The 22,142-nt window shown below is 44.3% G+C and overlaps 1 protein-coding gene across 10 annotated transcripts in view; it reads right to left on the reverse strand.

The window, feature by feature from the left end:
• ACACA (acetyl-CoA carboxylase alpha) overlaps window positions 1-22,142 on the reverse strand; it is a 135,318-nt gene that overhangs the window by 78,668 nt on the left and 34,508 nt on the right. For all 10 annotated transcript variants that reach the window (XM_066979529.1, XM_066979530.1, XM_048074035.2 and 7 more), the window contains 18 exons: window positions 21,948-22,118; window positions 18,745-18,906; window positions 17,999-18,162; window positions 17,065-17,215; window positions 16,615-16,718; window positions 15,679-15,760; window positions 15,402-15,547; window positions 14,021-14,171; window positions 12,560-12,694; window positions 11,547-11,693; window positions 10,839-11,027; window positions 10,133-10,233; window positions 9,385-9,473; window positions 7,969-8,093; window positions 4,480-4,593; window positions 2,820-2,933; window positions 1,999-2,088; window positions 1,403-1,521 (listed from right to left, as the gene is read on the reverse strand). In XM_066979529.1, the coding sequence (XP_066835630.1) occupies window positions 1,403-1,521; window positions 1,999-2,088; window positions 2,820-2,933; window positions 4,480-4,593; window positions 7,969-8,093; window positions 9,385-9,473; window positions 10,133-10,233; window positions 10,839-11,027; window positions 11,547-11,693; window positions 12,560-12,694; window positions 14,021-14,171; window positions 15,402-15,547; window positions 15,679-15,760; window positions 16,615-16,718; window positions 17,065-17,215; window positions 17,999-18,162; window positions 18,745-18,906; window positions 21,948-22,118 (2,354 nt within the window). The remainder of the gene's footprint in view (window positions 1-1,402; window positions 1,522-1,998; window positions 2,089-2,819; window positions 2,934-4,479; window positions 4,594-7,968; window positions 8,094-9,384; window positions 9,474-10,132; window positions 10,234-10,838; window positions 11,028-11,546; window positions 11,694-12,559; window positions 12,695-14,020; window positions 14,172-15,401; window positions 15,548-15,678; window positions 15,761-16,614; window positions 16,719-17,064; window positions 17,216-17,998; window positions 18,163-18,744; window positions 18,907-21,947; window positions 22,119-22,142) is intronic.

A 22,142-nucleotide genomic window follows, 5' to 3' on the forward strand; every position in this document is an offset into this window, starting at 1 on the left:
CAGGACAAAGGAGCTGTTCCCCAAGCAGGTAACAGTTCTCATCTTCCAGCTGACCTTGTCCAATTAAGCTTGTGCACAGTAACAGCGCAGTGGTCAGCACTGGCAGGCCAAACAACCCGCAAGCAACAGAGGTGACTGAGACTAGCAAAGAGAGGAAATGGAGAAAGAATGGGAAGGAGAGAGAGAGATTATGATAAAGGGGCACTAAAAATAGTATGCAATTATTTACAAATATTCTAGAGATGCAGAAAACAGATGAGACCAAATGCATGTCCCATTTGTACCATGAGTGTTTTGTGCTGCTTGTTGAGGACAGTCATTCATTTCTAGCAAACCAGATTCTGAAAACCATTTCATAAAATGTACTGATGGATTCTCAATGAAGCGAGACTGGACCCCATTGCCCAGCCCCACCAAAAATAAAATAAGGAAAAAGATGCTTGGAAACAAAGGAGGAAAATAGCACGGGGACCACGCCGCCGATCCAGCGCAGACCAACAGTGGCACCTGGCGGCCACGGAGGCTCAGCGCGCCGCTGGGCTCCAGCAGTCCCCTGCCTGGGACAAAAAGAGTCTGGAACAAAACATCCTCCTGAGGTCCTGCTGGAAATGAAAAACCACTGGGACTGACTAACCTGACAGACGCTAAAAAAGTTCTGAAAAATCAAGGGTTTTTTTAAGTGCTCTTCGCACACACTAGGAGATGCGACCTGTCTATAAGGGGGCAGGGAACAGCTGATGGTTTTGGTTGCAACTTTAAGATTCAGTTATCGTGAGAAATATATTCTGAAAAATACTGACTGAAAACCAAAGTATTTCAACTCTTCCGTCTCTGTATAATATACACTTACATGTACATCTTAGTCTCCTCTGTCAAACAAACAAAGGCTGCCAGTCCTTACTTATTACACTATGAAAAAATTCACCTTATCCAGTAAAGCCAGGTTTGAAAGTAGAGCCAATCACAAACAGTTACAGAGAGCTGGCAGGGGAGCACTGCAGAAAGAGGAGGGAGATTGTCTGACTGTTCTTTATTAAAACTCCTACTACTGATTATTCTGTCTGGAATCGCATCCTTCAGACAGCTCGGGATTCAGCTAGAACTGAAGTTACAGAGCAAAGCTATTACACAAGCTTAACTGAAAACTGGAACACATGAGAACTGTATTATATTTAAATGAATCCAAATTCCTGGAACTAGTACCCACAGCTCCTGAGGCTTTTAATAATTTAAGAGAAGGAAGTGGGTAATGTAGGGTTTTATCCTAACCAATTTGTGCTTATTTGAAGCACCAGGAACTAACCATTTTTCTACCAGTTCTATTCCAAGTTTTCTCCACCAAGACAGCATGTAGTTCCTCATAAACCTCTGGTCCCAAAGGCACCTGAATATGTGATCTGACCTGTTTGGATGGGAGGTAGGTAGCATGAACTGGAACTCCACCACACAAGTGTTATCCTTCAGCTGGCGATGCTGGACGCTGTTTAATTCGTAGGCAATGTATGCCCTTCGAACATACACCTGGTTAAAGAGAAACTCAGTCAGCTTAACTGTGCTGCGGAGGCACAGAGGAGGAAGGCAAATGACACAGCAAGAGAGCTCTTGAAAATATTACGAACAATACAGATACCTCCAAATGAATATCTAGATAGAAATCTAATTCAACCAGAGTAAGTTAAATATTGTCATTTGAGAAAGGCCAGTCTGGCAGCATACAACCATCACCACAAGGCACCGGGTGGGCCGACCATATTCTCTGACAGCAGCTTCACCTTCAATCCTTTCAACCATGTAAATCTTCTTCAAGCAGAGAAGATAATTTGTATCTGAAATTTCAGCCAATTATGAATGTTAATGCTGTTAAATGCCAAACTCCAGCTATGCCAGATTCCACACAACCTACAGCTCCCAATCTTGCAAGGTGACACTGACTATAAAATAAAATAAAATAAAAAAATAAAATTTAAATGTTTATTTTTTCAGTGGGAAAAAACTCACCTCTAAAGCTGCCATTCTTACCACCTGGTTACTGTGGTAGAAAAAGTTGGGTAGCACATCAAAGATGGATGTTTCTGACAAAATGAGTTTCTAGAAGAGATTATATAAAGCAGCGTTAAAAGACAACTCCCCATCTTGCAAATAGGATCAGGCTAAAAAGCAAAAAGGAAAAGCGAAAACAAACAAAAAACAAGATGAAGCCTGACTAGTTCTGATTTCCTTGCCTTTCCTGTTGCTCAGCAAGGATTAGGACCTTTTAACGTGAAATACTGGCTAGGTGCAGCATAAAGCCCCAACAGCCCGCTGTCCGAGCTCTCTGCCTGTTTATTACAACAGAAGCTGCTTCATGTGGTCCCACCACTTTCAGTCAGCCTATTCACTGACTGTAAAACATTCATCAATTCAATATACATCACAATTAAGTCTTTGGTTACCCAAAGAAAAACACGACTTGTGACCCCAGCTCTCAGGAACTCTTGACTAACAACCTCAAATAAACCCACTTCTAGAAACCAGCACCAGCACTAAGCAGTGTAAATGGGGGAGAGCAGAAGAGTTTGTTAATCTCTTCAGAGGACATCTTCACAACCCACGAATGCTGTGGCATGGCAAGGCAGGTCACAGAGAGCTCTGGTAGCCAGGGTTTGATCCTCTTCGTGGGATTTAGTGTTGCAATGCAAACAAAAATGAAGGGGAAGCTAGAAACCAGACTGATAGAATGTAAGGCCACAAGGACCTGAGGACTACAGGTGAGATTTTACTGCAGAAACGGTAAGCTCCCTGAGGAGGAAGCAGGGGAACAGGAAGAGCGTGGCAGATACCTGTAGGTTCTCAATGCAGAACTGGTGTCCATACATGTCAATAGCGGACAGGAAGATGGACTCCACCTGGTTGTGACGCAGCTCGTAGGACGGCAAATGGGAAGCAATGAGAACCTGGTAAACAGCAAACACAAAGCGTGTCAGTGAAAGGAGCTCTGCTGCACCAGCGGCAGGAGGCTCTAACTCCAAGGCAGCAATAGCCCGCTCCGTCCCAGAAGAGGTGTCTGGCTTCTCCTGCGAATCCTGTGGCACCTGGGTGATGCTGCAAACTCCCTCCCCTCCCCAGCCTCATTTGTGTATCTGCTCGGTTTGTATTATTGGCAATTCCCCATGGAGAAAAGGAACAGCTTCAATCAAGTTCCATCAGTGCATGTGATTTAGCACTGCAGAGCTGCTAGTCCTGGGGATTGCCTGACCGGCTGTTAATTGGAAAGCAGATCTGGCAGGCAGCAGCTGTGGGGAGGCCAGCGATGGAGACCGCCTTTCACAGCTTCCGAGCAGAGCAAGCAGGAGCCACTGGTGCCAAGTATTAAATGCCCAACATGAAGGATACAGAGATAGGAAGGGGAAGCAGCTTGCAGGGGAAAATGAAGTGCAAGAGCAACATAAAGACATACACAAGGACTGCAGCACTATCCCCAGCATGCTGCTGAGAGGTTCAATAACTCTGAATGGTTCAAGGACACAAATACAATCCTGAAGGAAACATAAGGTCACTGAGCAGCTTCAAACACCACATTCATTTTCAACAGTCAAGCTCTGAAATAAAAGGAGAGATCCCCAAAGTGTCAGCTTCCCTGCTGCAGACTTTTAGAATGGAGATAGGGACTGCAGAGCGAGAGGAGTGATCAGACTTCAGGGTTAGCACTATTGCGAAACGATTATGCCCTCTCACTCCTTCCTGGCTGCACACTAACCACTGAAGAGAAAGCTCACAATAATGTAAGGGTGGATGTCTGGCATTCAAATTATTATCTGAACTAGACTCTTGGAAATGACAGTATCAAAAGTTTTTCCAATTATTTTCAGCTTAAAAAGAAATTTAATAAAGTAACCCAAAAGCTAGAAGAAACCTTAAAAAAAAAAAGACCAACGTATTCTTTGCAATAATTCCTTAGGAACATCTGATTCTCATGTAAATTTCTCTCCCTGTTCTCTGCACAGACTGATTTGCAGTTGTAGGGTAGCTGATGAACCCAGATAGCACGTCCTGTTTACTGTACAGCTGCCGGTGCGTTCCAGGCAGCCTGTGCTTGTCAGGTTCACAGATTATGGAGCCAGAAGCAACCACAGTGAGCATGTATTTCGACTTCCTTTATCACACAAACCATAGTCTACTCTCAGGTAATTCCTGTTTAAGCCAGACAACATTTTGGAGGAACAGGGGAATGTAACCCTAACATAAAAACGCACAGTGATTCAGAATCCATTGCAATCTTTCACAGACTGTCACAATGGTTAATCACTGGTTAATTACCTTCATTGTTGGGCTGCTCACAGTAGTCTACTCTTCACATTTGCATAGCTATCAAATAAACATCATGAGATACAGACTTTCCAAGAGAGCAAGCCCCAAGTGGGAGCAGCCCTGGTATTGATCTGATCAGCAAAGGCACAGTCTGTCTCTAACGGGCTCGGATGGCTGAAAACGCTCCCTTACCTGCCGCGCTCGCAGAGCCACTTTGGCGTTGGTTGTCTTGCTGAGCTGGGTCAGCTCTGTCAGAATATTAATCAGCTCATCTGTCAAGGTGGGGTCACGGCCACATAGCTGGTCCTAAAAACAAAAAGAATTGAAAATGTTGAAAACAGAGGAAAAACATCCTCTCTTCCTCTTACAAAGGGGTTTAAATGTGACATATATACACAGATGCTCTCAGATGCTGGACCACATAACCTTTAGAGGTCCCTGTTTAAATCATTCTGCAGTTCTGTTCCATCAAGGGTAAAAATATTAGACGTCCAAAAATTTTACACATGTAACGTCCAAGAATTTTACACATATAACAAAAGCTAAAAAGCTACAGAGAAGGAAATGACTGGCACCACTACCTATTTTCTTATTTGCAGCATGTGCTCTGGCACCCACACACTTCAGAAATGCTGACTTGTCAAAGACACTCAAGTAAAACATTATCCCATTACCCAGTTCCAGTCTTATACCAGAAGTTCCCCCAACAATGTAAAATTCAAAAAGCACCTAATTGCAGCAGAATGCTTCGTGTAACACACAAAAATTAGCAAACCCTCACTATGAGAGCTGACCCAACAAAGAGTTTAACTGCCTGAAATTTCAAGAGATTTTAAATGTGCAGATTTTCCCTGGCAGGTTTATCAAAGCGAAAAACAAAAATCGAAATAATACAAGTCCCATGTCCATTAATACGTAACAGCTCGTACCACATACAATCCCAAAGCTAAATAGCTTTTTCCCCACAATGTTCTTGACCCTTTCTCTCTGACCCCACACAAGCGCAATGTCATCTCTAGGAGTGATGGTGCAAAGCTCTCAGTGAGAGAGACCAAAGCTAAATCATTTTAAAAATGCAACAAACTAAGCTCCTGTTAGACTGTTGCCTCCCACTAGCCAGCCCAGGACCAGCAAACACTAAAACGACTACTTCCAAAGAAAGTTCTGTAAATCTAACCACTCTAGATCGGTGTGTGAATTCACAGCGAGTAATTCAGTAACTGCCTCTGGTGTGTTGGGAGGACAAATGCCTGGGTGCTGTCCTATTAATTCTTGTTACTTTCAGCAGTAAGCAGGACACGGGACATATGCCACGCCATCTAACACAAGCGATTCTATCCAGTTAAGGGGAGGATGCGCATACAACAGTGAGTTAAGTACATAAAATGAATACACAACTTCAAATCACACCATATTTCAATAAACACATGAAAGATGGAGTAGTTCCCATCCCGCCTTAAACGCCTGCTAGCTAAAAATGTGAATGATGGCAGCATAACGCTATTACTAAAACCATCCTCAGAGCCCTTTGTTAATAATGGATTCCTAGGGATACATCAATAACAGCAACACAAGCATCAAGGTGTTTTGACATGACATTTGCCCTTGGAGGACAAACGTAACCATCCCACATAAATAGCCTGGCAACCCGTAAAATGCCACCGCCTTCGCCATGATTACCAAATGTGCCAGGGGGGCCCTCGGACAAGAAGAGTAATGCGCGTCCGACGGAAGAGGAATGACGGGCCTTTGGCTAGTGGGGTGACCTGTAACTCAGCAGGCTGTAGTTCCTAGCTCTGCCACAGACAACGCGGCGACCTGAGGTCCGTCGCCCTTCCTGAGCCTCCGTTACCCGCTTGAGCCAAGCGGCCCCCGCCACACAGCTCCCTGTGAGGGTCTAACAGAGGATGTACGAGCAGAACCCGTGTCCCTGGTCAGCCACCTCCTCGGCTCCTCTGCCACACGCAGGAAGGCCTCTCCAGCAGGCTGTACGTCCCAGCAACGTGGGATGGTGGCCTTTACTTGAGATGAAATATCTGACAGTGGGGGAAGAAAGAGCACAGACAAAAGACAAAGGAAAACTCAGAGAGTCTTCAGTCTTCTTCTGTTCTTCCTGGCTCCCAGCACGCCCCTCGCTGCCTCAGCCAGACACTTCACCTCCTGATGTGAAGACACGGCAAGACTTCACCTCCAAGACACGGCTTGCATGGAGGTGAAAATCTAGACAAAAAGTTTCAGTCCCATTTTAGCAAGAAATAGTCAGGATGACAACAACAAAATAAAGCAGGTAGCTGGCGCTACACTGGCTTTTGCCTGCACTGATTGGCAAAGGCAGTGAGCAAAGCCTCAAACCAGCTCTTTGACAAGGCCTTAACGCCTCCCCGGCACCCCCGTGTAATTACACACTTGAGTGACTGGACTCTGAAGAAAATTGAAGGCCTGAGCTGCGAACAGCTGCCATTTTCTCTCTCCATCACGCCAGCATGATTACTTGAGAAATGAACAGCCCCGGCTCAAAGCTACTCCAGAATTCTCAGAGGAAATATGGCTCCGTGTTCAAATAATGAGATTCTTAAGGCAAGCGTTACTTACAATCACACCACACACCAAAAAGAGAAAGAAAAAAAAAAAGGAAAAAACGAGAGCCAGAAAGAAAGAATTTCAGGGTCCTTATATCCTACAAATTAGAATTTAAGAAACCCAGCCTCTGCCTAGGACAATTATGAGCCTTTTTCTGCTTTTGAGAGTTATTTTGTGGATGGCTACTTTGGAAATACTTTTGGCCGTAACAGACCACATTGTATTTTTTTAGAAAAGGAAAAAAGGGGGGGAGGGACGAAGTCAGAAGGCGGGGGGGGGGGGGGTTCTACTGTAATTAGCCCCTTAACAAGCTGTACACCTAACTCCAGCCTGTGCTGAAAATCATGTTGTAGCCAAATTCATCCTGCCTTGAGGAATGTGAGAATTCACTCTGCTTCAAAGCCTTATGCAGAATGAAGATTTTCTGAGGCTTTTTAGGGAAAAGAAAAAGAGAGGCAGGACTCAGTTGCTAGGTTTTTATTTATTTTTCCTGAGAATGCAATTTGCTGGGGGAATGTTACCCATCAGAGAGCAGCGGAGGTTAATAAGAGCTGAGATTTTCACAAGCCAGTATCAAGACAGAAGAACACGGGAAGATGATGACAGGTCCCAGCACAACGATTTCTATGTGTTTCTGGGGTGGAATCCATATGCAAGAGATTCCCCAATCTTTGCAAGCCCCCTGGACAGCTACACACCATTCCTAGGGCCAGAGATCTGATCTGGAGCGACCAGCTTTGTGCTGAGACATCGAGTCCTAGCCTGATTCCACCACACAGCCGGTCAGAAAGCATCGCTGCGGACCTGCAGTGAGACTTTCTGAGCCTACAGCCAGGAAGAAACTAAGAAAGCAACTGCAAGCGCGTGAGACCAAACCATGGCTCATCAAGGAAGAACATGTGAAACCACTCAAGGACACCAATACAGGCTGGCTGATGCCATTCACTAAGAAGAAAGCATGAAGGAATTCCATCTTACTGCCACTGCTCCTGTAGCTAGGAGGTTAGCATCCGTAAGAACGAGAGCTGTCAGTTCAGTACCTTTCAAAGCATCAAACACACAGCTACAAGGAGAAGCAAATTTCTAGATCAGACGACTTACAATGAGCATTGTAACAAGCAGGTTCTTCTTGGTGACCTGAGCATGTGAGAAGATGTAGTTCAATACAGCATTCATGTCGCTTTTATTCTCTTCCCGAAGGGCAAAGACACACTTGTCATAGTGACCTGCAATCAGAAGTGCACGTTTTTGCCAGCCTCCAAACCTCTGTGTCATGGAATATATGTGACTAGATGTGTCTATTTTTTTTTTACATATACTTTTTGAGAATCTACTTTGCATGATCCATACAATCAGCTGTGGGATGGAAGCATTCCTCCCCACACCCACACCCCTCAACTGCAAATTTTAATTAAAGCAGTTGAATTTCTCTTATTAAAATAGTTGAAATACCAAATACCTTGTGAGCAATACAAAGTGGGGAATGATGAGCCCAGTCTCTTTCATTCAAATTTCAACCAGAATGAAATAATAGAAAAAAGACTTGCACCATCCTCTACCACCAGCAAACTGAAGTGCAAAGGACTCTTCAGCACCAATACTGCAGGAATAGGGGCAGGACAAAAGAAAAGTAGAGCAGAATCTGAACTACCTGTAAGAACTTGAGCCTCAAAATTAGCTAGTCCTTCATTGCCATCTTGTGCCTGGATACAGTAGTGCAACGTGTTTATTTCAGTTCTCAGTGTCAAGTTGGTTTGAGGCTTATTCTTTTGAACACTGAAAAACTTCATGGTATTTTACAGCAGGTGCAAATAACCTCAGAGACTTATTTTTTTACTGCACTTTATTTTCTTACTGCAGAATTTAACAAGGAGCAAGATAGAACTAAACATCATAGTGAATTTAAACAGTTTTTCTGATTCTAATTTTTCTGCAGATGCTCAGAAATCAGAAAATAAAAATCCAGCTTCTAATATGAAGCTTCTGCATGTGGAACACGCGATGTGTGGAGGTCTCTAGCTGGAGGCCACTACTGACAGAGTCAGAGAAATCAAAGGAGAACCACTTTATCTCTGCTCTAGAACAAGCTCAGAGACTGGCTGAGCCTTAGCAAGCTCAGTAACTACAACCCATAATTCAGTCAATCTGTCTCTTTACTCCAGATCATATGGAAGTCCTCACTTAGAGGATTATAAACTCATATGGAAACTGTTCTTTTGAAGATTTACAGGGAAAAGGAGCGATCCTAGTCTGAAAAGAAGCCAGAGTCACATTATGGCACCTAAACTACGGGTAAGGTGGCAGAGGATGTGAAAGACGATGGACTTGGCAACAGTGGAAACAAGTAGAACAGACAACTTTGGGGTGGAGTTTGTCATTTGCTGGTTCAAACTGATGATACATAAGCATTATGAGCACTAGGAAAGCTCAAACTGGACATAAGCGCTTCTCTACAAAAAAAAAAAAGAAAAAAAACGTCTTTCAGGAATCAAGTGCTTGACGTGCACAGCGACTCACCATGCTGAAACTGAGTCTCCACCTTCAGATACTGCCGGAGCAGGTCCATCACCACAGCCTTCATGTGACCCCGAATACCACTCCGGTACCTGCAGAAGCAAATAGGTCAAACCTAGCACTGAGTGAGACTGTCGCTGCCCTGTTTCTGAAGCTGCAAGTGAGTAATGCTCAACACGGATGGCAGAATAAGTCTGCTTGCATGTGGAAAGAAGCACACCTGGTCCTGGAAAACACTGGACAACCTCTGCAACCAGAGAGAATGTGAAACTTCTACCATTACTGTTGTGGGTTAGCATGGCTCATGCTTTGCATCAAAACGCCCTTTTACTTCCCAAAATATCACAACTCTAGTAGCTGAAAGGCATGACACACCAGCTGCTTGACAAAATGCCCAAGATGGGATCAGCGTCAGGACAGACGTTAAATCTTTCTTTCATAAGGCAAAGAGAAAAAGGAAGGATCCGTATGTGTGCTTCACACAGGCAGCCAGGAGCCACGCACACACGGTCCCCTCACTGTTTTTCAGGTTGGAAATTAGGAGAAATTTCTTCTCAGAAAGTGGTTGGGAATTGGAACTGGTTGCCCAGGGAGGTGGTGGAGTCACTGTCCCAGGGGGTGTTTTAAGGAAAGCTTGGATGTCGTACTTAGGGACATGGTTTAGTGGGTAATATTGGTGGCAGGGGGACGGTTGGACTAGATGATCTTGGAGGTCTTTTCCAACCTTAGTGCTTCTGTGAAAACAGCTCACCTTTGTACAAGCTGCACAATGCTCTGCGTGTTCATGAAGAAGACCTCACGCTCTGATTTGCGGTTCAAAGTGGCTGCATGGCTATCCAGGATATTGGCAATCTGAAAGAGAGAAGTCTCATGACAGTTCCAGTCCTGGATGGGAAGATCTGGCTGAGCAACTAGGGCAGAAACTGAGGACATCCAGATAAACCAGACCAGAGCTCCAGCAGACTTCAGCAAAGGCCAAAGCCTTAAACTACTAAGGAAGTTAATGGCCTGACAATGACGGAAAAATTGATGCACAACATCATATACTAAGGAAATCATCTTCCAACATCTCATTACCTGATTAGGCTTTCCTTAGTCGCAACCATTCTTTTTTAAGGATATGTTGACACTAGAAAGTGCACTGTAGCATACATACCAGCCAAAAAGCAAGTAAATAAATGCCCACAAGGCCACTGATATGATTAAACTGCTTCCAATTCCCAATCTATCCTGACTAAAGCTATACTGAGCAGAGAACACACAGCCCTCAGCACAGGTAAAGAAGGCAAACCTTTAAGCTTAAGTGATCCAGTAAGTACCTTTCATCATGAAGATCATAGACTCAAAAGTACCTTTCAGGTCCATATAACCTCCAGCTGATTTAAAGGAATTTTATACCTCTCTTTGCCCCAACAAAAAACATTTTTTCTTCCTCTATATAAGTGTGGTTTGATCACCTGTTGGCTGGGAAACTGGCAAAGGACTGATGTGATGTTGCTGGCATACTGGGCCATCTCCTTCTTGATGGACTTCTCCACATTGGGTGGGATCCGTCCAGAAACACTGGTCATGATGTCCTGAAGTTCCAGCAGAGGCAAAGATGGATCTCTCAGGGTCTTCATTAGTCGCTCAACCCAGCCCTTCACCTAGAGACAAGTCAGTGTAAAGACAAACATAAGGAAAAAAATAAGCAGCAAGAAGGGAGAAAAGGAAAGGCTGTTCAGTGAGGTCTTCGTCAGTACTGCTGCACCACACAGCTAGTACAGGGACTAAAAGGGAGAATTGCAGTAGGTAACAAAGCTTCTGTGCCACCTTCCACCAGAACCTTGCTTAGATTCATTCACCTTCATTCCTCCTCCCTCCAGGACTTCTACCACAGCTGGCTGTGCTGGCAGCTCACACCTACCGGGCTGCAGACACAAGCAGTAAAGCTCAAGTTCAGCTCCTATCTTTTGCTCTGTTTTGGGCGCCACAGATGGGAGTATCCCACCTTGCCCCTGGTGAGACTGGCTATCGGGAAACCCAAGAAAGAAAACAGAAGCCAGCAGGCACTAGCAAGGCAGTACAGCCCTGACTCTTGGTCCCTTGGCTGTGACACACAAATTGTCCAGCCTTACCTTGAACAGAAGGAGTATTTGCTCTCAGAAACAAGAAGTAAACAATACCTTGCTGCTGAAGTAGGGCTCTGGCAGGCAGTATCCGTTCATCACATTGACCAGGTTATCTAGGACATAATGGAAGATGCGATGGAGTTTCTCGCCTCGAAGTGCTGTGCTCTGGATCTGTGGCAAGGTACCCGTGTGCAGTTCAGCCTGGAAACACAAGCAAGCACCACAGTGTCACTAACCCTCCAAAATGGCATTGGCCATGGTGGTAACCTCCAGTTATCCTCAGCTGAAGGCTCAGATTTAATTTGGAAGAATTCCCAAAGTCGAAAATGCTCTTGGGTGAGAGAGACAGAAGTTATGAGCTGGATCACCAACAGTTCTATGTTGTGTATTGTTGTATTCACCCACAAAACAAGCTTCCAGCCTCTCTCCCAAATATGCTACAGTTGATATCACTGTTTATATCAAGGATGACAAAAATTTCAACAGAAAGCAGAAGAAAGGACAACTGTTTATGCTGACAATCACCTTCTACCCCCTGCATGACAACCTCCCAGAATTTTCAACTAGCTACTGCTAAAGGAATGATAGATTCTTTTCCACCACCATCAGCTACATCCCAGCCTACCAGTCCTAAATGAATACATTTGTTTGCCTTTCACTTTAAAAAAGATCCAGATTTACTACCATTGCTCTCACAGGGTCTGACACCTTGGAGCCTGTCCTCCAGAAGAGAGTCACAAAGAAGAGTCCAAGATAAAAAGAATAAGTGTGCAGAGGAATAAAGCAGGTAGGAAGATCTGGCCAACCACCAATATCATCAACAGCCATGTATCCCCAGTAGCACTGAGATAAGAGCACAACAAGAACGGTACAAAAGCTTAGCCTAAATCAGAGGACGAGACAGTAATCCGAGTCCTAGTCCTCATGTAACAAATGTTACAGTGACAATTCCAGCACAGTGCACAAATCTGAAATTGGTTCAGCTCATTGGACCATCTTGCAGCACTCTCAACATCGTTCCCCTATTAAAAACACAGCAAACATCTGTGCGTCCTGCAACTTCTCACCTGCTGAACCCTGCTGGGATCATCCAGTTGGAGCTTGGCAATCACACAGCCTGGATCCAACACTGCCCCAGGGCGTTTGACGTAATGGATGCAGCCCGATTCTCCTACTGTTAGTGTCATCACCATTTTCATCACCTGTAGCAAGGAAACAGGTTACCCACTCAGCTTTCATTCTCCCCAGATGGCTCTAGTTTTGTGAGCTAGCAGCCAATATCTTACCGCAGACCAACAAACCCGCATGACCACCTTTTGTATTCAGGTTTTCTCAAAGGCTTGAACGTACACACATGGTGAATGAAACTCCGGGAATTTAAGTGAATGGTAGAACAAATTACTAGGCCACAAATTAGTGCAGCAGGAAGCTGTTTGGACCGATGGATACGCAAGTAGGTCCCACATTCAACACAGATAGCTGCAGATATAATTTACTACTGCAGATATAATTTATTACTGCAGCTGCTGTACTCTTAGAAATGGGAGAGCCACTGTCAAACGCTACAGCAACACACTTGCTTTTAGCAGAGGGAATTAGGATTACTTTCTAGAGGTCACAGGTCTCAGCCTTCTGTTCACAAACAGAGATGCTCTCAGTTCAGCCAAGGAAGCTCTTGCCTTTGGAGCAGAAGAGTTGGGTTTGGGGGACAGTCTAGTTTTACCACTGCTGTAGCACACACCACAACTGGGAATACAGGAATTAAGCAGGTGGTGCCTTCTTAGCTGTCGCTCAGTTGCAGTGTAAAAGAGTTTACATAAAATATCTAGATCTATGGCTTGATAGTTTTCTCCTACACAATCCCTGCAACTGCTTTAATTGCCCCTCTCGCAACACACCCTTCCCTCCCTCAAATCTGTCTTGAGCCATGGACTCCTACACAACCTCTCAAGCTTTCCTCACTATGCCGCAGAAATTGTTAGTCCTCCTCCCCTCGAAGTGTTAAGTAACTTCCAAGGGAGAAGGGAGGAGTGGTGTTTATTTTCAGCTTAACTTGTCTGATCAACCTGATAAATAATCAGGTAATCAGAGAAGTCTTAATTTGTTACTTAATCCCAGCATATACCTCTGCTTCTAAGTCTTTGTAAGTGCTAAGCAGGCACTTACTAACAGAAAGCCTTCTTCACCATCGTTAGAAGACATGGAACACATGGATCCCAGTCTCCTTTGATATCACAGCAAGACAATAACCATGATAATAACTCTCATGGCTGAGAAATTTTGCTTATCACTTGATGCAGTCATTAATGCTCAAATTGCAGCTGTTAATTTCTTCCCCACCACACTGTTCCGTTTGCTGATTCCTGCACTAGTCCAAGTTAAAACACAGATAAAATTTGGAGAGGAAATACTCAGAATGATTCCTCATTCTCAATTCCCAGTTCCAGAACATTCAATTTATTTCCTCCTCAGCTTTTGCATGGACAGATTCAGCAGCTGCAGCCTGCTCAGTCCTTTGAGACTTTTACCTCGATTTCTGCAAAGCATTGGCCTGCAAACACGTGTCCGCCGTCCTCCACCACATACTGAATAAGCTTCCCGGCTGAAGGCGAGCGCAGGATGGAGGGATCGTTTTCCTTTTCAAACACACAGGTCTTGTTACCTATAGTGATGCGATACCTAGGAAATAACAGGAAAAATAGAATCATTGAATCATTTAGATTGGAAAAGTCCTTCAAGGCCATGAAGTCCAACCATCCACCTAACACTCCACGTCCTCTGCCAACCCATGTCGGTAAGTGCCTCATCCACACATCTCTGAAATACTTCCAGGGATGCCGACATCTGGGCAGCTCACTCCAATGCCTAACCACCCCTTCTGTGAAGAAATTCTTTCTGATATCCAATCTAAACCTCCCCTGGCACAACTTGAGGCCGTTGCCTCGTGTCCTATCACTTGTCACCTGAGAAGAGAGACCGGTACCCACCTCACTGCAGCCCCCTTAGCAACACTGCACACGTTTCTTCTCTACCCGTGGGTATCACTCACTGTTAGAACCAGAACCAATGAAGTTCAGGAATTCATATAAACAAAAACTGATATTAGTGGAGATTGCACTCGCCATACTTAACACACAACACATTCAACAAACCCCATGCAAAATCCTCTTGTACATGGAGCAAAGCTGAAAAGAGCAGGATGTACCCATGCATTAAACTAAGGTTGAATCTTTATAGCATTTGCCAACCCAGAAAGTTATCCAAACTCTCTCTGAACTCCTGAGCAGATTTGCTACATTTGCCATAGAAACTAAACCAGCAGAGGGGGCAATGTGATTCCAAATCCAGAAGGTGGAGATTTACTGACATTCTGGTTTTCACCTCCACGTGTTTCATCTCAGAAACTAAAGCATTCAGCATCCCACAAGAAATGACATAATCTTCCTCTGTGAGGACCAAGGTCTCCTTCAATGTCTTTCAGATTACCCAGCTTAGGGTCACGGAAAGAACAACTTCTCACACTTTCACAGAAATCACAAGTCGATCAAAAAACTACGTCTAAGGGAAATGGGGATCTAAGCACTAGCTCACCTAAGCAACCTATAAATCAACTGGTTGGTCAGCGTACTAAGTTCCTCTCCCAGGTGACCAGATATAATCCAAAAAGGGCACTTTTAAAGAGCCAGCAGGAGAATATACACCACATCAGTACGCGCTCAGATCTTTCTTGTAAAAGTATCCCGGATATGCTCTTTAGATGAAAACAACTTCTCCCTGCAAACTCATCGATAATAATACATCCACTAAGCTCTTCCATTCCCAGTTGATCACTGGGAAGCATAAGGTTACGAGTACCCCTAATCTTGACTTGTATGGAAATGTTAGACAATAAATTTTACAGGTTGCTACCTGTCCACTTCTTCCTTCATGTAAGTAGTATAGCTGCTGCCATCATAGGACAGGAGCAGTCCTCCATCGCTCAGCCGGTGCACATCGACTTCTACACAGGAGCTGTTCATGATGACCACGTAGGAGTTGGGAGACTGTCGGGTCACCTGCAGATCCACAAGAAGAAGTATTACATGCAAGAGACATGGCATGTATTACAAAGATTAAGCCAGAGCAGCACACAGACATTTCCAACTAATGGTGGCAAGAGGATGGTTCTTCACACTGTGCAACTTACCTTCAGCACATACTTCCGCCCTTCATAGATGAGTTCCACATCCACAGTGTTCAGCAGAGTATGAGCAGGCAGAACTTGGCCCCTTGAAGAAGAAGCACAAAACAAAACATGCTTTCCAGAAGCCATTAAACGGCTATCAGGGGCCCAAGGAAAGTCAAAGACGTATGCAAGAACTAGGCTCTTAAACCATCTCTTCTTAAAAGAGGTACACAACCACTTGATAAAGCCAGTCCACCTCTCCCTACCCATACAGATCACCTCGACTTTGCTTTCCATTCACCAGCTTTTGCCTTTGAGTCATCAAAGAAGCATCACAGTCCAAGTTACAGAACTTATAGCATGACTTAGCACTGGGATAAAGCAGCTCTTCCCCCTGTTTGCAGTGTGGAGTCACCAACACGACACTGAAGGGAGGTACTATTAAAAATGGATTTGCCTGGGTCATACCAGGTTTAGCCTGACGGAGCGTTATGACTAGGTTCCCTACAGTGCCTGTTCTACTCTAAAGCCAGCAGGAACAGACAGGATTTTCTAAGTACTAGTGGGAAACATTCAATTTTGAAAATTATGTCAAATCTGGAAAATTAAATCAATTGTCAAAACAGGAGGATAGTATATGGTGATTCAAGACTCCCTAAAATGTTGGTGTGGCAGCACAAAGGGAAAAAGAACTCCACATTTCTGCACCATTTCTTGAAGCTTCTGCCAAAACAGCTAGAAATCAAACCAATCTGTTCAGACAGCAGGGGATATCTGGGGAGATGCATAGATATGTGCCAGTTTTCTTAGGCTGGTAGACAAACAGCTACCAGAGAACAGAGAGCAGATAGCAAGCTCTGTGCACTTCTGGCTTGTACTGTACTTGAACAAAACTTGCAAGTCAAAAATAATTACAATCTGCTTGTCAGCTGTCTACCCAATCAGCCTGCAGCTTACCTTTCTAGAGAGTGCAGGAAGTTTGAGACACTGTTCCGTAAGCTCACATCAGCCACGTGAAGAGCTCCACATACCACTCCTAGCATGGTATCAGGCCTTTCAGCCTAGAAAGAAAGAGTACATAAAACAGTTACATCTCCTTTAGCCTAAAAGCCAAAATACTAGCCTTATTTCTCACATACACTAAGATGCTTTTATGGCCAACTCTAAAACCACTTTCCCCGGACAAAACAGTGACCTAAAGAAGAATCAAGCCTGGTGAAAATGTTAATTTGTAAAGTAGAAAATTAAGGATTTAGGAGTGGGAATTAAGCACTCCTAAATCCTTGTCTTCTTGCAACCATCATCCACCAAGCTTTCCTACTCTCTGTTTCTCACTCTCTCCGCTCCACCTTCTCCTCTTCCTCTCCCTCTCTCCAGTTTGTAGTCATGTAAAGCAAACATCTGCACCTGTACTTTCTCAGCAATAAGCCGATCCAACCAGCCAGTATCAATGCGGTTCTGCTGGAAGCTTTCTGTTTCCAACAGTTTAATCAAGTACTCAACAGTGGTTCGGAAATCCCCTCGGATGGACAGCTCCTTCAAAGCCACCACCATGTTTCTGAAAAAGAAAAGAATACCCATTATCCATCCCATATTAACAGTAATGTGCAAGCTAGTAACTCTAGATAGTTCCCCATGAGTTGCCTGGAAAACTAGTCGGAAAAGAATAGCAGAAGAACACGTGCACTGGAGCAAGATCCTATGTGGCACGCTTGCAAATTAAAGAATATTGATTTTCTTCAATCTGCTGCTGATGTGAACCAGAAAAGCTCAGCCAGCACCAGCTACGAGATCAGGAGCTCCTGCTGTCATCATCATCCAAGTACCTATTACACGCAAGAAGTATACACAGAATGACAGACGCTGTCACCATCCCACCCAGAATGGAACAGTGGAAAGACTCTGGATGAAAAATGGCTTGGGATGATGGGTCAGACGGTCCTGTCTTACAATAGGACTTTTATGTTCCACATCACGAGGATGCACAGTGGTTTACAACACATAGTAAGTTATCAATGTTGTTCCAATTAGAAGCCTTCCACCTGAATGCTTTCAAAGAAGGACTTCAACAGAATGGTAGCTGTATCTTACCCCAGCAGCAGGCATGCAAGGCAGGAATGAAGCAGAAAGGAAAAAAAAAAGAGAAGTAACCAAAAAGTCTAGAAATGTAGGTGCAACACAGTGGAATCGCAAAGCAAGATGGGATGAAAAGCCTGACCATGACATGGAAGGCAAGTTAAGAGAGGGAAACTTCTCTTAAAACTCCTAAAATAAAGAAGTCTAGTTTTATCCATGGCGCTTTGGATTAAAAAGGACCAAAACAAGCTATTTTTTTACTTACGAGATGGCTTCTTCACGATTCTCTCCCCAAGAGAAGCAGTGACCAAACTGAGAATCAGCAAACTCATGAAGCCCTCCTGCAGCAGCAACACTGAAATAGCCCCAGACGTTCTTATTGCTGCGGAAATTCAGTTCCTGGACTGTACCAGAACTAGGCTTAAACCCCTGTAAAGACAGACAGACATTGCTATACACCCTAAAGAAAGAGTAAATAATCCAGAATTAGGGGTGTAATCCGAGTTCTAAAGAGCATCTCTTTGCACTGCAACATGATACACACATAGCTAAGTTCAGGCTGAATCTGTAAAGAGTTCAGTGCCAAAGCACAGCATGGTTCTCGAGAATACAGAAATGCAGGAACTGTTGCAATTCAGAAACTACGGAAAACCGAAGACCTTAGCTTTTGTGAGGTCAACAACACTTTAGCAGCTAATAATGACAGCATGCTTGGGGACAATAAAGTCACAACAGAAAGAAGTCATAATGCTAAGGCATAGCTACAATCTATTATATCCCAGGAAGATGAGGAGACAAAGGTAAACATACTGTACAACACACCTGTGTCAGCCCATTCATGTTCTTCTAGTGTCTAACCACAGCCTAGAGAGCTATCAGCTAAGGAAGATAAGGGAAGAATCTTTTTAAGATGCTGCCAAACCTTCCAGGAACAGCAGCAGGACTGAACCTAGCTGTAAAGCTTGGGGTTATCAGAGTGTAGTTAGGAACTACAGAATTTAAAACACTCACCTCATCAGGATTCTCACTGGTGATACGTGCAGCAATAACATGGCCACGTGGACAGGGAACATGAGCTGAATTCTCAAAATCAATAGCTCCATCTCCCCATGGAGAAACACCATACATCACTCGGATATCCTTGATCCTGTGGAGCGGAATCCCCATGGCAATCTAAGGGGGAGAAACAGTATTTACCACCACTAAGCAAGTTCCTTTACTCCCAGAGTTGTTCTTCCTTGAAGAACTAATTCCACAAATTCTCTGCAGAAGCTGACGCCGCAGTTCCAGTATGGCAAATACACGTGCCTGTTTTCTTATGTGAGCCTTCTCCATGGACACATCTTGGAACATTCCCAGTTCTCAGGACAGCTGAACTAAGCGTAATAGCCACCTTAAGCCTTTCAGACAGTATTTTCCATTGACTGATTAAAGGGCTCCAAAGAAGGCCGGCCAGTGCTAGGTCAGCTGAGGATGGGCATACATTAGGCCTGTTAAAAATATACTAAGGTGCCAGTGAGACAGATGGCCCCTAACTGGTTGTATGAGACCTTTGTGGAATTTCGCAACCATGAACTGCAGAGAGGGTAACCCGCAGAACTGGCTGCTGACCACAGCCTTACGGACTAAAGTCCCAGTAGTCATTAACTGTTTTTTTTTTTGTTTGATTTGTTGTTTTTTTAGTTGGTTTTGGTTGTGTTTTTTTGGTTTTTTTTTCAGCTACAGTTCAAAAAGGCTGAGCTTTAGTTCAACCATTTCTCTTAGCTGTCTATTAGCCAGACACCAACAGATGAAAGAAAAGACCAAACTGGTTACTGCACCAATGCCCCCCTCTATGAAACTGCATCTAGCATCAGCAATATGCAACAACAGTGCCCAAACAATGAGGAAAGCATCTGATCAGCTACAAAACTCTCAATGCCTGGAAAATACATACAGAGAGCTACTGGAATTACCTGCCGAGAGAACGCTCAGGCCAAAACCAAGTGGCCCCCTGACAAAATGAAGATGATCCTGCTCCTCCTGCTTGCTGAAATAAAATGATGATGGTCTTGACTGCTAGCAATTGGATGGGAGATCCATAGCATAAGAGAAGTCATGATGTGTCTGCCAAGCAGAGGGAGCTAGCTTTATGCCAAAGCACTTATGGTCTGGAAACGTACGTCTGTTCAAGCTTTCCAGTTCCTACCAGATCACATACCCTTTCATGCCTGCAGGCATTCAAAACAAGCTGCTCATCCTTGAAGGGCAACATCTTTTGCCAGTGCCTTGGGTGACAGAGCTGAGAGAGTTACTTCTTTCCAAACCCAAAGCAAATTGCTCCAAAGGCTTAGCAAGAAGAGAACTTCACGTTCATGAGATTTGGGCCAAGTCAGCACAGTGAATCCAGCCACAGCTGCATGAAGCACAGCGATGGCTGACAAACTGCATCATGCAAGTCCAAGTAGCTGCATCTCCCATGCAACAGCCAGTCTTCCTTTTTTGCAAGGAGACTGATACAACCTGGTTCCTGTGAGCTCTCTGCTTTGACGACACTGAAGAGGGATTGTCTGTCACAGAGCGTGCAGAGCACTAGACTCAATTTGATGGCCTCTACCTTGGCCTCTCCATTGTACAGACACATCTTGCAATTTCAGGAAAGGCAGGAATTCAAAATAATAAAGGTGAAAGTAAAAGTTAGGTTAGCAGAGCTACGAGTTTCCAACACTCCTGCAACTAGCTCTTAGCCAAGAACAGCCTAGAAGACATTCCAGTTCAACTGTTTCCTCCACCATCTGTCCAATAAACTTCAAAACATGAACATCAGGGAGGAGAAAGAAAATGGGAAAGGCAACAAGAGGGTAAGAATGGGAGAGATGAGAAAATGAAAGGAAAAATACACCTAGAGTCCCTACTGTGCTGTAAGACAGAGAAACAGAAGGAAGGGAAGAGGACTGTGGCGTTTATCCACCAATGGAAAAGACTGGGACTGAGAAGAGGGAGACAGCATGGCAGCATGGAGTGTGCAACAAATGTTTTCTACAGCGTCTGTGAAGGATTCCTTCATTATTTTGGGGGGATCAGAACAACAAAAAGCCTACGGGTTCATATAAACCATAACTGTCTCTCATTGTGATGACCTCCCCTTGAAAAAGCAATAAATCAAGACAAATTCTTGGTCACTGTCTACTTGTCTTGTCACATCTACTTGAGTACCTAATTATTAGGCACAAAACCTATGTTGTAGAAGGACCAAAGAGCAGGGGCCTCAGCTAGGAAGAGGAACCATCTGCTATGAGTGAGGGGCTTGGGGAAGTGGAAACAATTGCCCTGGAAGTCAGGAATTGCTAATCAAAATTAAAAAGATCACAGTCACTTTCCTGAACTCCAAACAACTGCTGAACTTGCTGAAAGATGAAAATTCCAGTTGTCTGTTCTTTTTTCCCTCTCTTTTGTCATTAGAAATTCTGGGAATACTGTTCTCCCTTGGAGGCAGTGGAGTGGCTGATGCACTGCTCAAAACTGGCACAGCAGTTGATTGCTCTCTTAACCTCAGAAGCCAACTCATTCAACAAAATAATTTTAGAGCTTTAAGAACTACTCACGTCTAAAGCCTGTTGAGACAGGCCTTTTACGCACAACCTTTCCTTAAATCGGTTTTCCTACCTTTACATTTTATTCCTCTGCTGCTTCACACTCCTTTTAACTGAAGGTCTCCCTAAGCAGTCCAGAACAACTAGAAAATAACCTCTCTTTGCTTTCCAAATCCAAAAGAACCAAATGGTAGAACCGTCACTTAGTTGAACAGTCCTAACAGAAGGGGAAGAATATTTTGAAACACAGTTGTTTTGCTCCAGCCACAGAAGGTAAATCCCAAGCTGGTAAAGTACCCAAACAGGTCTATTAATTGTTGGGTGGTTTTGTTGGGAAGGAAGAGTGGGGGATACAAGTAACACCTACCTGCACTTGAGGATATAGGCCATATTTGGTCACGCTCTCTAACATTTTCCTAACATTCTCTCCTCTATCAGTACCAAGATCTAGTCATCTGCATAACATTAGTGTGTGATCCAGTTTTAACACAGAAACCTGGCAGTGACTCAACAGGAGTCCGCCCCCCTAATTTTACTAGGGCTTCAGCAGAACAGGTTTTTCGTGGTCAGGCCTCTTCACCATACCACAATTCCGGTACCTCTGAAAGCCTCCAGAAGCTTGGGACCTGGGTCCTGACTCACCTGGAGCTGTGCTGCCGGCAGATTAACATCAGCTACCATCTCCGTGCAGGGGTGCTCCACTTGCAGACGGGGATTCAACTCCAGAAAGTAAAAACTGCCATCCTGGCTGTAGAGGTATTCCACAGTGCCCGCGCTCACATATCCCACCATTTTGGCAAGCTTCACTGCGCACTAGGACACAGGAAAGAAGAGTGT

Source organism: Anser cygnoides, chromosome 18 (assembly GCF_040182565.1).
Source record: "Anser cygnoides isolate HZ-2024a breed goose chromosome 18, Taihu_goose_T2T_genome, whole genome shotgun sequence".
NCBI lineage: Eukaryota > Metazoa > Chordata > Aves > Anseriformes > Anatidae > Anser > Anser cygnoides.